The 15483-nt window shown below is 37.9% G+C and overlaps 1 protein-coding gene across 1 annotated transcript; it reads left to right on the top strand.

Annotated features, from left to right (window-relative positions):
• Window positions 1-510: 510 nt before the first annotated feature.
• cabp7b (calcium binding protein 7b) lies at window positions 511-14352 on the top strand. The gene is made up of 5 exons (XM_054613112.1): window positions 511-619; window positions 13120-13263; window positions 13362-13474; window positions 13976-14123; window positions 14225-14352. Exons 1-5 carry the CDS (start codon window positions 511-513, stop codon window positions 14350-14352), a joined length of 642 nt encoding a protein of 213 aa, XP_054469087.1.
• Window positions 14353-15483: the final 1131 nt, after the last annotated feature.

The following is a 15483-nucleotide window of genomic DNA, read 5'->3' as shown; positions in this document are numbered from 1 at the left end:
GAAATAACAAGAGGAGTTGTAGGAATCAGTGAGACCAACAGCGAAAGGGTAAATTAAGTGCCAATATTTTGTTTTTTATTCATTTATCGTCTTTCTATTTTATGTTTTTTTAAGTGCAGGAGCTACAAGGCAAAGTCGTCATGAGCAAATCAATATCTTAATGGTCAACAGGCTATGAAGTAAAAGTTTCCAAATTATTTTTATATGGAGCAAAATGGTATCCCCCTTTTTTGCTCCATATAATCTGCCACAGGCTATACATTGAAACCAAAGGCGATTAAAAAGCTGCATTCTTGGTTCAACACGCAGCCCATTGAAAGGCGATTTTTACTCATATTAGTCTTATGTAAAGTATCAGAAAAGCACGACGAAAAGGTTGAACTTTGCGCAGGGGTGGTGGGGGGGGGAGTTCCTGTTTCACCAAAGACAGTAGCGACGGGTCTGTCTCAGAAACTCCGGAGAGCTGTGGATATATGAAGATCGCGACACAGTTGGTTTTCTCTCGCAGAAATGCCAGTGCGCGCTGTGACCACCAGGTTCATGTACAAGGGACTTTGCACTATTCCAGATGTCCTCACCTACCGGACGCCTGTTATCCTGCCCGAGGATGAGGTGGAAGGTGAGTGTCGTGCGTTGGGCCGGTCGGATCGTGGACGCATGTTGTTGTTGTTGTGATGTTGTGAAGAGTTGTTACATCTGGATGCAACGTCCGCCTGAAAAAAAACAGTTCAGGACCCTGGAGAGCTCCAGACGGTTTGAGCTCCTCTTCCTGATCCCACGAATCTGACTGATCCAATGGTCTGCTGGTAAAAAAAAAAAGATCAGCAGTGCGTATTATCTTTATTATTATAATTAGGGTTTAAATATATCTAAACATCTAGGATACATAAAAAAAAAACTGTGCAGTTTTCAACTGGCTTTCTTTTTGCATATTTATGCTTCTGATTTTTGATGAAAAGACACACAATTAACTGTCAGTCATGTTTGTCATTTGTACATCAATTCAAAATGTCACATCATCCTCTAATAATACTAGTAATAAAGCTAACATTCCTCATGATTTTCAGCACATGTCAAGTTCTCCACACCTAGCACATTATCAGAAACTTGTGAGTGAAAGACATTGTTATGTACAATATCTCCTGGCTATATCCATGGCGCCCGTTAGACTTAACTGCAATGGATTTCACTTACTGTAAGTCGTTTGTGCTTGAGCCAAGAGACAAGACTTCAGAGTCAGGGAGACAGCGCTTGAAATTTGCACGGCAAAAGACAAGCCTGAAATGGAGAAAAAGGGCTGTGATGAATGGGAAACTTATATCTATAAAAATGCAGATGAATATACTATATTTTTCGAGAAATTCTATACCATATTAAACTCAGTAATAATATGGGAGATTGATTAATTTTTGAGTCTTAAATGAAATCTTCTCATCTCTTTCCGGTTTGTATGATGTATTTCGTCTTTGATTAATAAAAAAAAAAAAGACCATCCATAGCACAATGTTGCACTTAGACGATCTAAAAGATTCATTAGAGAATTAAGATTGTTCTTGCCATAGTAACCATAGTGCATAGCTGTTATAAAGGAGGTTTTATTTGGGGAAATGGTCCTCAGAATGAGAAAGCACAGCTGGCAGTGATTTGGAGCAAAGCCTGGCAGATTACAATCAAGAGATAACTCAGATCAGATTTGATATCACCAAGTCTTTTATTCAGAGGGAATTCCATTTCCCTTTCTTCTGTCTGCAGGTTTCCCACACCCACAAGTGGCTGCCTGCCCTTCCTTTGAGCCACTCATTTGACATTGAAAATCCACTATCTGCAATGACGACATACATTTAATTAAAAGGTTGGCTATGGAAAAAACAAGAATTCAGAGCAACAGTAGAATCGAGTGTTGCGTGTTGCATGAGATGCTGTGCAGTCGTTGGATGAAACAACCCTTTCAAGTAATGGAGAAATCCTTTCAAACTGTAGTTTACTGATTGAGAGCCAATAGATATTCAGAATGGAACAAGAGACAGACCATTCAACCGTGACTGTATTTACCCAGGGAAGATTCACTGAGCAGATAATGCGCTGCTTCATTTACATGGCCTCACACCTCGGCAGTGCCCAGGGTAAACAGGACTCTACCTTTAGTCACCAAGCAAAGAGCACTCTGCTTGTAGGTGTTGAGGGAGGAGTGAGAGTTTCAGATGAACGTCTTCCAATTACAGATCCTCAGACAGACTGAGTCAGCAACCTCCCACTTACTGACCATCTACCCTTGACACTACAACCGCTCCACCTTCAAACACAGCGTGGGAGCTGCTGCTGATGGTCTGTGAACAGCACTGCGGATGGTCCAGTGTTCTGAGTGAAAACAGCTTCTTTTTTACTCATCCCCAAAATCTTTAATTGCTGCAGGGCGGAAGTTCCCTAATTGCTCAACCCATGTAATTACTCTCCCTAATGATATTTATGATTATGATAATATCTTTTTCCGAGCAAGGTGTGTGTATACCCGGTGTAATTATGGATCATTTGAGAAAGAGATTACTGTAACACATCAGTATAAATCACTGAACTGCTATATATATATATATATATATATATATATATATATATATATATATATATATATATATATATCAAGCTTTGGGAGATGACTACACAACTAAGACTAAAACTGAAATAAGCACAGTGTCTTCATTTTGACTTTATAGAATCCAGACCGACCAGATGAAAACTTCTTAGACATTAAATCAGGACGACTAAAGTTCAGACAGCCCTGTAAGATTGTATATGGCCTTATTATCTGGTCACTAAACCCTTTTGCTATTTATTATTTTCTTAGTAATGCATTTCGGTTAACCCTGTTATTCTTACCTTTTTTTTTAGCTGCACAATGTCTACAGAAGCCAATATGATGGTTCAAATATAGCATAATAACTAAACTTCTTATTCACACGTACATCTTAAAAAGTGGTACTAAAGACATTCTATTTTGTTTCAAGTTAAGCAAGTGGAGACCATGGAACATGAACAGACAAACCTCTGTGACTTAAGTCAAATCAACAGGAATTTCTCTCGGCGTCATTGTTTCAGCGACATGAGGACCATTTTAGTGCCCGCTGACAAACACAACACACAAGGACAACAGGACCTTGCATCATGTGTAAATAGACAGTCCATCTCACACAACAGCGGTAGAAGCCTTAGTGGCCTTAATGGTAAAAGTGAAAAGGAAACATGTGACGATTTGCAATTACAGTGACATGAATTAGTTTTAGGAAGGAAAGAGACTCCAACAAACAAAAATACATTTGATCTTGCACCAACCTTTTGAGCTCAGAAAAAACAATGTTACATATAGAATGAAACTTCTTCAGGCCATTAACAATGTCATCAGACACACATCAACAACTGCATCGGTTCAATGCTGAAACCAATGCAGAAGTGCCTTGAGCTGAAGAATCTCAGATGACGACTAGAAGCTGTTTCGGTAAAACTCCAGGCGAATTCAACTAACTCTCAGTTTCTGAAAACGTTTTCTCTATAAAATCTATTTCTCAAAGGATTTTGGATCTCTATGAATTATGTATTGGTAGCTTTTTTTGAAAAATTATATGATTTAAAAGTTCAAGAAGAATTTAAAGGAAGAAGAAGGACACTATTAATCATTCAAAAAGAGATGATTGACTTAAATTAATATTTACTGGCACATTTAAAGAGGATTTTGCTTACTATATAACTTTACAGATTTCATTTTAAATGCATTGATTAATTAAATGATGACAATTAACAAATAAAACGTGGATAATTATTCAGTGGCACGCTCGAGACGCCGTAGAGATTAGCTGAAAATCTCTGTAATCCTGCCGTCTCAAGACATTTGTGATCTTTTATCTGACATTTTATGTGGATCACAACCATATCTGCAACACAACCTTATTGGACATTGGCTACAATATTTTAAAAAAATCCTTATGAATCGTAGCAAATAGTGAGGATTACAGACCCTTGCACTGAATTGAGCACTATTGTTTATACTGGGTGAGCTTTAGGGAGGCTGATTAAGTACTCACAGCTCTTAATGGAACTGCAGTTTCCAGGGGATGTTTTTGGAACAGATGGTTGCCGAGGTGGGCAGGTCAGTGGCAAGGCTTCCTGCCCTCTCCTTCGCCCTTGTGTCATGCATTTGTCAAAACCCTGATATGTATTCAAATCATTACTACTGAGCAAGCAAATGTACTACAGTTTCGTCTCAAACTGTACAAAGGCCTATGTTTATGGATTTTAGCTTTATAGATCTCTCATCCAAAACCTATAGTTGATTTACCTTTTCAATAACTTACCTTGGGCATTTGGTTGTCAGGTAGTTTCTTGGTAGTTGTATATCTCTCAGTGGAAGGAGAATACAATTTTTTCACAAATGCTACTTATTCATGCCAGTGGCATAGCAGTAAGCCGCTCTATTGTTCGTGTTGAACACGTCCTTTTAACATTCATGTGTGTGTTCACCCTGTGGGAAAGAGTTACACCCACTGAGCATAATTTTGCAAATATGTAGACATTGTGCTGTGCCAAGTCAATCCCCATTTAATGAGCGCAACATGCATTGAAATAAATGTGAGGTAATAGACTGATCTGTAGAAATATTCTGATTAGACTCATAATAATTTAAAGATGCTCTACATAAATCCATTTAATGAATATCTAAAAATTATATTAGTTGTCTTATTTAAAAAAAGGATCTTACCCTGTCAATATTACAATTACTAAAACACACTTCATAACTTACATTAAGCTGGCAGACACTCGAACTGCACATGTGTTGAAACTGATAAGACGCTCGTTTTATGGCTCTACAGTCATGACTTCCCAGCAGTTAAACTCTTGGAGGTCTCTTCCAGCTTGTATCACTCCTCGGTGCGTCGCTGACAGAGGAAGTGAACAGTATTTATAGATCACAGCCAGCAGGAGAATCCCCCAGACGCCAGGCAGTGTAGCGAAAGTGTAGACCGTCTTCCACTTTGTATGCAAAGCTGTCATGTTTGTGCTTACAAATGGTGTGTTTTGTGCAGCAACATTGTCAAAAGACAAGTATATGTGAGCTGTCAGGGCTCTATACCTGTAAATATACGGTACACATACGGAGTGATTTTTGGTCTGGTCAGATTTAGAATGACTCTAGATGTTCTTCACACATTCATAGTTTTTTTATTTCACAGCCAACTAACAACAACAAGGTCAAAAAGCTACAGTTATGACACGTACATCTTTGCTGTAGTTTAACGTGCCTCCCTCTGTGGTCAATGACGAATGTCTGGTCATTACGGTTATCACCTTCGTAGTGACAAACAACATCATTTAACACTGTTATAAGATGTTAATTATGAGACTCTGTCCTTGCTCCTCCATTTTCCTGCCTGTCGACAACAAGCGTATTTGATTTACATGTTCCTACTGAATAGGGTCGCACTCGAAAGAAGGCAAATGTTAGACTATAAAAACTTGGACAAAAATACTAAATCTGCTACTATTGTCTTTCAATATAACTGAGAGGTGAGAATAGCGGCAGGTCAAGTTTCCCACAAAGATAAAATCTGAGCCTGCAGCAAATGCAGTAACCTGAAGGATTCATCAGGTTGATCTCACAAAGCCACGCCTCATGGACATATTCTCAACAGAAAACACCCGTTAACAAGACCTTGCACTGCAAAAGAGAAAGAATGTAAACCATCCTGTTTCCTTGTTTTTACATTATTGTATTATTTTATCAGGATTTTATTTTGCAACACCCTTGCTCCGACGACACCCATCTTTGAACTCTTCCTTTATTTTGATACCTGTTCAGTTTGGTGACTGCATCTTGTAGTGATGCTATCTTGGCGTCAAAAACCACACTCTGTCACAGCTGGTAATAAAGTCAAGCTATGGCTGTTAATAATTCTTTAATTTCCCCTAAATGATCACATAAAATAATTTCAACTCAGCCTGCAAAAAGCTGCAGGGAGTAGAGGTATTTAATATTTTTTTGACAGCAGAAGCTGCAGGGCTTGCGGAGCACGTCCTCTACGTCTCTGGTTAAGACGTGTGTTGTATGTTAATGTAATTATGTGAAGCAGTAAATCTGCAAGATGAGGTGTAAACGTGTGGGACCTGAGATGATGGGGTGATTGATCTTTGTTATTATGTGTTTGTTTTGTTGTGAGACTCTACCCAGGGGCAACGACGCACTGTATCATGTCATATCGCATCAAGATTCATCATATTGTAATTTTGACTAATTCAGTTCACACAGACTGTATCCAGTATGACAACTTTTGCAAAAGCCTTTTGTTTGTGCAGATTCAATCAGGCGTGTCTAAATGAGGTATTCAGTACAGTATTTTCTTCTAGAGCATCGATAAAAGTAAACCATATGAGGCTACTGTAGTTACTTAATTACAAATCTGGTACCATACAAACATAAATACATTCCTGTTTGACTATTGTTGATGTCAGATTTCTGCATATGCATGTTTGGGCTTATTATCAGCCAGAAACATCAGTTGTATTTTGAATATAATAGTGTTAATAGCAGTTGCTGCACAATGTAATTATATTTTCACAGCCTATATAATTTATTTCTACATTTGCAGTACTCTGACAGTATTTGTATGATGTATAGACCTATTTTTGTTCTCCATTAAGGCCCTCTCAGTTGTACAGCGTTTTTTTATTTTTGAAGCCTCTGGTAAATATGACTCACATGTTTTTCCCCCTCTAATATCAGAGAGAAGGATGTCATGGGTGTCATCATATCGTTATTGTTGGAACCACCTGGGAGGGGCTCTTATTTAATGAAAAGAGTCTGATTCATCCCCCCGTGAAGCTTTTTTTTATCCTCTATTCAATTATCTGCAACTATCTCAATCTCAATTTCATGATAAGTAAACTACTTCCTTCTAGGAACAGACGTGACGCCATTTCCCCTGTCCTGGTTGTGCTGGCCGACCTCAGCAGGCAGTTGGCTGACATGGGAGGGTCGTTAGCTTGATTTAGCTCACCTGGGCTTTCCAGGCTATAAAACCTGGTCCATGTGATCGTTGTCTCTCTCACTTGCTACAGCAGACACACACCCTGCATCAGTGCTTTTTTCTTTTTGCACCTTCAATGCCTTGTCATATTCCCTGCACCAGTTTGTGACACACACACACAAAACCCCACAGTTTTTATTTTTAGAGGACCAGTGTGTAGGATTTAAGGGTCTGTTTAAGGCAGAAATTTGATAGAATATCCATTCATTATTAGGTTTCTATTAGTGTATACTCATCTAAAACTAAGAATTGTTTTGTTTTTCTTAGCTTACAATGAGCCCTTAATATCTACAGGGAGCGGGTCCAACATGTTTCTACAGTAGCGTAGAATGGACAAACTAAACACTGGAGAGGGACTTTCATGTTTTTTACATTACGTAAAGGTCACCGTAGGTTTTCTTCAAAATGAAGGGAAATTAGTTAGTTTAAATAAATATGGAACCTTACAGCTAGATGCCACTAAATCATACACACTACTTATAGAAGGGGACAATGTTTGTTAGGGCAAGTGGCCCTCTTTGTAATATTTTTTCACCTGTGGACTTGCTGTAAAAACATACCTATTTCAAGAATGTATTAGATTTCTTTATTTACATCCCTTTCATTCAGAGCAAAGGGCTGCATCTTGGATTGACACAAAATATCCATTTATTAATTAAAAGACCTGACTCTCCCTTTTTCTGTATAGATTGATATTCAGTTTTTGAATGTGACTAGAATATCTGCCTAAAAAAAGTATTAACTTATCTGGATTAGAAACAATTTAATATGACATCTGATATGAGCTTTACAATCTGTTGACGGTTTTGAGACGAAACCTATTGTGAATAGTGTTGTGAGTTATGTCCATGCATGCACATACAGCAGCTTTGGAGACTGGAGACTGCCTGTTGCTATTCTCTTCTCTTCAGCAGTATTAACTCTATTACCGTTTCCTGTGCAGTTTCATCATCGTTACTGAGGGTGAAGAGGGATTTTTGCAATGAACTGGACAATCACTGTAGCACTCCTTTCCTCAAGGATAACCTCAAGGATAACAGTGTTCCTTTTAAAAAAGACAACACTTGTTTCCCCTGAACCTCACAGGTTTTTCTGGGAAAGCTCTGTTTTATGTTCTCTCCGTCCAGTTTCAGTCCCAGCAAATTCACAGAAACTTACAGTTGGGCAAGCGCCCGATCAGAAAGAAAGCCAGGAGAGCTCTTCTTTAAGAAACTGATGAGTCCGGAGATTTTAGATTTAGGTTTTAGCTCTTTTTAAATTCAAATGAAAGGTTTAGGATATCAAAGTGATGCACAACAGTCTCATCTAACCAAATGCCATGTCAGTTTCCCACACTCTTCTTCTGGCCTAAAGCCATTATTTGGGATTTTCCCAATTATTGAGTTGAGCGAGCTTCAATGGCCTTTCTGCTGCTGCCAGTGGCAACGGCACTCTGCCAGTGTACAGCAGTGGGCATTCTGGCATCAGCCCTTGTCATGGACCATTTTCATGGATGTTTTTATCTGCACCAACAACCAGCATGAGTCACTCTGCTGGTCGGTCAGAAAGGTCAATAGGATCTGTTGGTCCTCGTGTTCTGTTTTAGCTCACCTGGAAGGTCAGCAGACTTTTAAGTCCTGGGTTTAGATCTCAGGGTTGGCAAAAGTGTCTCTTTGATGTTTGGGACACATATATTCAAGCTTATCACAAATCGTATACCAGCTCCTTAAAGTTTCAGAGGGCTTAGTCCTTTTCATGGGAAGTTTGGGATCGAGCAAAGAAGTAATCTGTGAGCTGAGACGGATGAGGAGAAGACCTGGTTTAATAAGATGAGGAGTGAAAGACAAAGGTGATAATCAAGTCAAATACACTAAAGCAAACTGCTCTACATTGCAGAATAAATAAACATCAAACTACCTGTTTACTCTTCAGGAAACAATCAGCATTATGATTGTGTGGCAGCTGTTGGTCTCACCTACCATGAATTTGTCAGTCAATATTTCATTTTGTACTGGCATGGCAAAATTTGATGAATTGGTCAAATCACTATTGTTTCAGTAAACTCAAAAGGATATTGTAAAATCAATCTATGTCATTTTTGCTTTTGGCCTCAAGTGACCCAATCCTCTAACATCTGTAATCCAAGATACACTTGATGACACCAAAGATATTCTTGTGCCACAAAATAAAAAGCAAACAAAAACCGGATATTTTCTCGGTGAATCCCTGAATCCTTTTTAAGATGATGCAGCGCCTCTTACCAGGACGTAAAAAATACACATGATCAGAGGAAATATATATATATATATACTGATTTAGACAAAAGTTGCTAGACACTCATGACTCAATGCAAATTTGTTATTAATGATTTACACATGGCAAGTTAGATTTTGTTGTATGTCAACCGTGAATACACAGTATGTTGCAAGCTACAGCAAAATCTATTTCTGTTGTTATCTTTGCACTAATTAATTGTTGCTGTAAAGTATTTGTTTCCTATTTGTTCAATCTGAAAGAGCATATTTGTCAGTGTGGACACACCCATGACTGTGTTTTTACCCTTGCTTGACTCACTGGTGACGTATTTAGTTTGACTCAGTGTTACAGTCAATGTCATTACCTCAAAGACAGACACTCTAAAATATTGTGACAGATTGGTCATAAAAGACAATATTTTACTGCATTTTTACAGTCAACGTATTGTCATTGACTTGAGCAGCGACTTATTTCACACCAAAAATGAATGATCTGCTTAATAAACAAGTTGGTGTTAAGTTAATTCTCGCAAACTTTTCTCCTCCTATAAGCAGAATGAACCCTTAAAGGTTTGGCCATACAGACCTTGGTTAATTGCTACTGCAGGGGAAATGCAGAATAAAAAGAAAATCGTGATTGCATACAGTATAAAGACTTTCATGGTTTGGCCCTGACTTTAGATAGCAGGGCTGTTGCACCCTCAGAGCAGTGCAAGGTTACTCAGACTCTGTGATCAAGGACTCCAAAAAACAGCTGTGTCTTCTGAATGTTTTCAGCAAAACTATTTTTTACCAGTTACCAGTTTTTTTCCATTTCCAGTTCCATTTCAAACAACAATGGTGGCGGTTCTGTAGTATTCTATTTATACTCTTCATACATATCTATGTATTGTAGCTATGACTAAATGCATCTGTTTTTATGCTTTTGTGTTTGCAGGCATGTGCAATATGCTCTGTTATTGTCCCCAAAAGACTCCATAATGATGCGTTCGAAGATTCACTCACTATGACATGCACAAGTCAAACATGATAATGTCAAATACCAATAATAATAATGCCTTTGTGAAGCTTTGAATGATCAGCTTTTGTTGTTTCTATTTCAAAGGCTGCACTTGTACTGTGTTGCACCATATGGTGTTCAAATTATGTGTCAACCTTCTGCATTGCCATATAAATTAACTTCAACATATGGGCTCAAATGAAGATGTCTACATTGCCTCTGTAAATTCTTGCTAAATAAATGTAAGATCTATATAAATATAAACTATAATGTCCTACATTAAAATTAAATCAAATTTTCAATTATGTAAATAAGCAAAACGATTGTGATGGGGAAGGGTGGAGGATAAAGAGAGAAAATTGAGTAATGATGTTAATGGAATGCCAAAACAATATCTTGAAGAAAGTAAATTGTTGTAATTCTATGTTTTAAAACCAGCTGATAAATCAGAGATGGTAATAAAGTTCTCATTTTCAGAGAAGCAGAGACATAGTTAATCCCTAGTGGATTTATCTGTACATATCTTTTTTTAAATATTCACTTCTGATGGTTTAAAATGATTAGTAGTCCAGCCACTGCTCCGCTGGCTCAGTGAATTCATTATTTGTCACTGGCGCCAGGGGTCATGACATTGACTCCAGGGTGGTGCTGAAGGAAGATAAAAAAGTAAAAACACAAACAGCACTGCCAGCTGTAATTTCGACAAATACGTTGTGTCTGATATGTTAAGGTTTGGTAGAGACAGTGTCCACTTTTTCAGAAAGACCTCAATGACAGCACTAAAGACAAAAGGCATATTGCAACAGTTTGTTTTCTTGTCCCACAAAAGTTTATCACTTGTAAACTGCCTTTTCACAGTCAATCATGTACACAAGATAAATTATCAGTGCTTGTCCACTTGAGGGTTTGAATACAAATTACAGGTGGTGCTTTCCCAATCACATACATACATATGTATTCATTTGGAGTTTAAATGAAGGTCCATACAAGCTCTTGCAGCAGTTTCGAAGTAAAACTGAATATAGAGGTGAGTCCATGTTTTTAGCTTATGTTGAGGCTTGATGACATAACCTGACTGGGCCTAGCTTGGCTACATTTCCCCCTTCTAGTATATTAGACTAACATTGTACATGAACCTGCTAGCTTGTACTTTGCTCATGTGTCATGTACATGTTGGTATAATTTCATATCTTGTTCTTAATTGTCTTGTTCCATCTAATGACATGTAACTACTGAGCAAGCATTGAAGAGTCTTGTATGTATGAGGATCTACATCAAAAAGAAACCACGGAGGTTTGGTGCCTTTGATGTGCAACTGCTTTTTTCACCACTTCAAACAAAATATTGTGATGCAGGGTGAGAATGGAAGCCAAATGGCAAGTTGTAATTAATTATGAACACAGAAACCTGCTTGCTGTCTTCTTTCAAAACCAATTATGGTTATTGTAACAGGTGTTGGCTGTAAAGCTGTCTGTTAGTATACATCTATAACAAACAAGGAATTGCACAATATGATCTCAACCGGAAAACTATTTTGTAATATAACAGGTCAGGTAACAAAATAGAACCAGGAGGTCCCTCAGTAAACGCAGACTTCTGCAAATGCCAATCCAATCTGAAATTTAATGGGTTCTTCCTTGGCCCATGAAAATCTGGCTGGTCGTTTTTCTCTAATCCTGCTGACAAATTGACAAATATATCCCACAACCAAACCGAACCGAAAACATATCCTCCTGGACAGAGGTGATAAGTCATAATATAAACAGGGGTGACACTTTGTATATTCATTCTATTAATGCAACTCAGGAAAATGCTACTTCACTGGCACTGAGCTACACTTTGCACTGTGCACTTATATATATATATATGAGAGATATATATAGAGAGAGATATATATATATAGAGAGAGAGAGAGAGAGAGAGAGAGAGAGAGAGAGAGAGAGTCTCTCTTCATGGTGCTGAAAGATTGAAGTCCCGTCTCCCTTTCTCTCGCCATTGGGCTGAAACATTCAGCAACAGTTTCACTCTCTCTGTCCATAGGCCAAAGCAAAAAAATCCTGTCCCTGCTCTTAGTGAGGATTGGTGTGTCAGAAATTTTGACAGGGACAGTAACTAATATAGTGTGTTATAGACATTTATTAAATGTTTGTATAATGCTTATAAATGATTGCCCTGGCCTGTCCATTTGTTCCTAATAAAAAACAAAATCTCTAAACAGGAGTTAATAGTGCATTTGTTGGGGACTATTTTCAGCTGCGGATTTGGTGCAGTAGTAAGCTTTTACAGCCACAAGGCCGTGTATGTGTATTTATTCACAATAAACCAACATTTTCATTCTAATTTTCATTGTAATGTGGGAACATAGCTAATTGATTTGTTTTATTATTTCTTTGGACAACAATGGAACTCTGAACAAAGAGTATATAAAGATTTGTCTATACATATAATACTTGGGAGTGTGATCACATTACTGTTGGTTAAGGGATTTTCATGGAAATTATTGAAAAAGAAAAAAAAAGAACCCTAACCCTAACCCTAACCCTTTACTACCTGTGCAGTATTTGCATCAAGAAAAAAGTTTTAAACTCTTCTGACTCCATTGACTTTGAGAGTAACTGCCTGGGTTTCTTAAGTCATCACAAACACACAATTTATAACTGCTTTAAGGTACTTTAAACTCTTACTATAAACACTGTGTACATACATATTTCAAATAACATCCTCACATGCTCACAGTGTCAAATGGTGATAAATCTATATTAACATGCTTTCCTCTCAACTCTTAATGTAATTACTGCTCTCTTTCTTTCAACAGAGATCCGTGAGGCTTTCAAAGTATTTGACCGTGATGGGAATGGCTTCATCTCAAAGCAAGAATTGGGGATGGCCATGCGCTCACTGGGCTACATGCCCAATGAGGTGGAGCTGGAGGTCATCATCCAAAGACTTGATATAGACGGTATGATTCTCTCTCTGTCAGCAAGTGCAGAAATGTTGCATATAATCCAACAAATGAGCTATACAGTGACATGTCTGTATTTCTGTCTGTTTCATCAGGTGACGGTCAGGTCGGCTTTGATGAATTTGTCACATTGCTTGGTCCTAAACTCTCTGCTGCTGGAATGCCTGATAAGTTCCACGGAGCAGACTTTGATTCAGTGTTTTGGAAGGTATATGTCGCCATCAGTACCCGCAATCAAGTCTCTACCTTTAATCAGTGTCATTTAATCAATACTCTCTCCTCTTTTGAGTAAGTTTTCCTCCTGGCTTTTCTGTTGTTGCATGATACAGAGCCTTATGTTTCAATTAAACGACAATTCAGATAGTACTGATGTAAAATCTAGTCATTTAAATAACTAATTCTAACATTATTCTCATATTATGCGTAATATTCCCACGTGGTTCTCTGACTTTTCTTATTAACTAATCTCCAAATGGCCTCGACATACTACACCACTCTTATAATTACAATACGTCACACACAGTGCCATATTTACATATTCATATCCTTGCATTTAGTTGCATAATTAAGTAAATTAATTTACCAGGAGCTACCCTGTACTGCTATTATTTACTGTGGCCCTACAGTTTATTTGCGTCACTGAGGGGCTTTGAGACAGGAGTTTTTCCTCTGCTAATTAGACCTATCTTGGTGTTTTATGTCTCCCCAGTGTGACATGCAGAAACTGACTGTGGATGAGCTTAAGAGACTGCTTTACGACACTTTCCGTGACCACCTCACCATGAAAGACATTGAGAACATCATCATGACTGAGGAGAATCACCTGAACAGTCCAGAGTCCCACGTGGACATCGACAGTACGTCACATGCAGATTTTATTTCACACATTGTTCAGACATTTTTAAAGCTCCGATGAGACACTCAGATGTGCTAATATTTCCTCTTAATCTTTCCACAGCAAGCCCAACTCAACAGGAAAAACACACATGTGTGCGTAAAAGCCTGATTTGTGCCTTCGCCATTGCATTTATCATCAGCGTTATGCTCATTGCAGCAAATCAAATGCTGCGCAGAGGAATGAAATAAATGCTACACCAGCTGGCTACAAAGAGATTTAAGGAATGACAATGGAAATTTAAACATTAACCTAATACAAATACTGTTTTCGGTTTTGCTCAATGTTTTCATCACCCATGATGATTCTGCCACAGCTTCTCCCGATAACGGACAAAATGATGTCACGCAGTGGCTTTGTATGACCACAAATAAAAGCATACCATGGTAAAAAAAAAAAGAAAGAAAGAAAGACATTTCAAGGGCTGATTAGTATACAAAAAAAGTATGTCATTAATTAAAAATTATGATGTTTTCTAATAAAAATAAATTAGATAGGAAAACAGACTGTAGAAGTACGTGCTGTAGTAAGCTAATAGCTGTGCTGTATCTAATATATCAAAACATATTACTGTTGTTTATGAGAACTCTGCCATTTGGAAGGCACCCAATAATGATATAACTGATGATAGTAATAAAGCAATATAAACGTGTTGATGAGCTGCATATTAAGTAGCTTTAAATCACTTACAAAAAACTAAGGATAAATTACTAATTTGTGCAAAATGTGTCTCTTTTAAGTCTACGTCTGTGTCTAAGATTCCCAGTCCAGAAGTCCAACTCACGTCCAGTTTAACCTACTTTTCTGACCAAGCATCATCTGTGATCTAAACTTTAACAAAAGAGTAGCCTGACTTATTCTAAACTCAAATCTGTTAAATGGAGTATTTAAAGTATTCTGCAACGTATTAGCCATGCTGATGGTATGGCTCTAATGATAGCAATATTTGTCTGTCAGTTTATCACTTTGACCTACATGAGAATATCTCAAAAACCGTAGCCTGGAACACCATGATATTTTGAACAGACGCTCATTATTCCCAGAAAATGAATTGTACTGACGCCAGTGACCCCCTGGCTTTGCGGATCAAAGTTTTAACTTATCCTGTGAAATATCTCAGTAGCTAATGAATGAATTGGCACTGAATGTCGTACAGGTTGTTAATGGTTCCCAAAGGTTCCCCTGAATTTTTGTCTTGCAACAATTAAATTAACCTCAGCTGTGATCTGTGCTTGGTGCTACTTAGCAAATGTTAGCATGGTAGCACACTAAACTTAGATGGAGAACATGGTAAACAGTATACCTACTAAACATCAGCATGG

This window comes from Anoplopoma fimbria, chromosome 14, assembly GCF_027596085.1.
Source record: "Anoplopoma fimbria isolate UVic2021 breed Golden Eagle Sablefish chromosome 14, Afim_UVic_2022, whole genome shotgun sequence".
Classification (NCBI taxonomy): Eukaryota; Metazoa; Chordata; class Actinopteri; order Perciformes; family Anoplopomatidae; genus Anoplopoma; species Anoplopoma fimbria.
The sequence above is the reverse complement of the archived record's forward strand: the minus strand, read 5'-3'. Positions and strand labels throughout refer to the sequence as shown.

Bases quoted from the DNA above. Each gene is read 5' to 3' on its own strand.
- cabp7b (XM_054613112.1), top strand. From the start codon at position 511: ATGCCAGTGCGCGCTGTGACCACCAGGTTCATGTACAAGGGACTTTGC. The intron at 13,264-13,361 runs GTATGATTCTCT...CTGTTTCATCAG, and splicing joins CCAAAGACTTGATATAGACG to GTGACGGTCAGGTCGGCTTT. The intron at 14,124-14,224 runs GTACGTCACATG...ATCTTTCCACAG, and splicing joins GTCCCACGTGGACATCGACA to CAAGCCCAACTCAACAGGAA.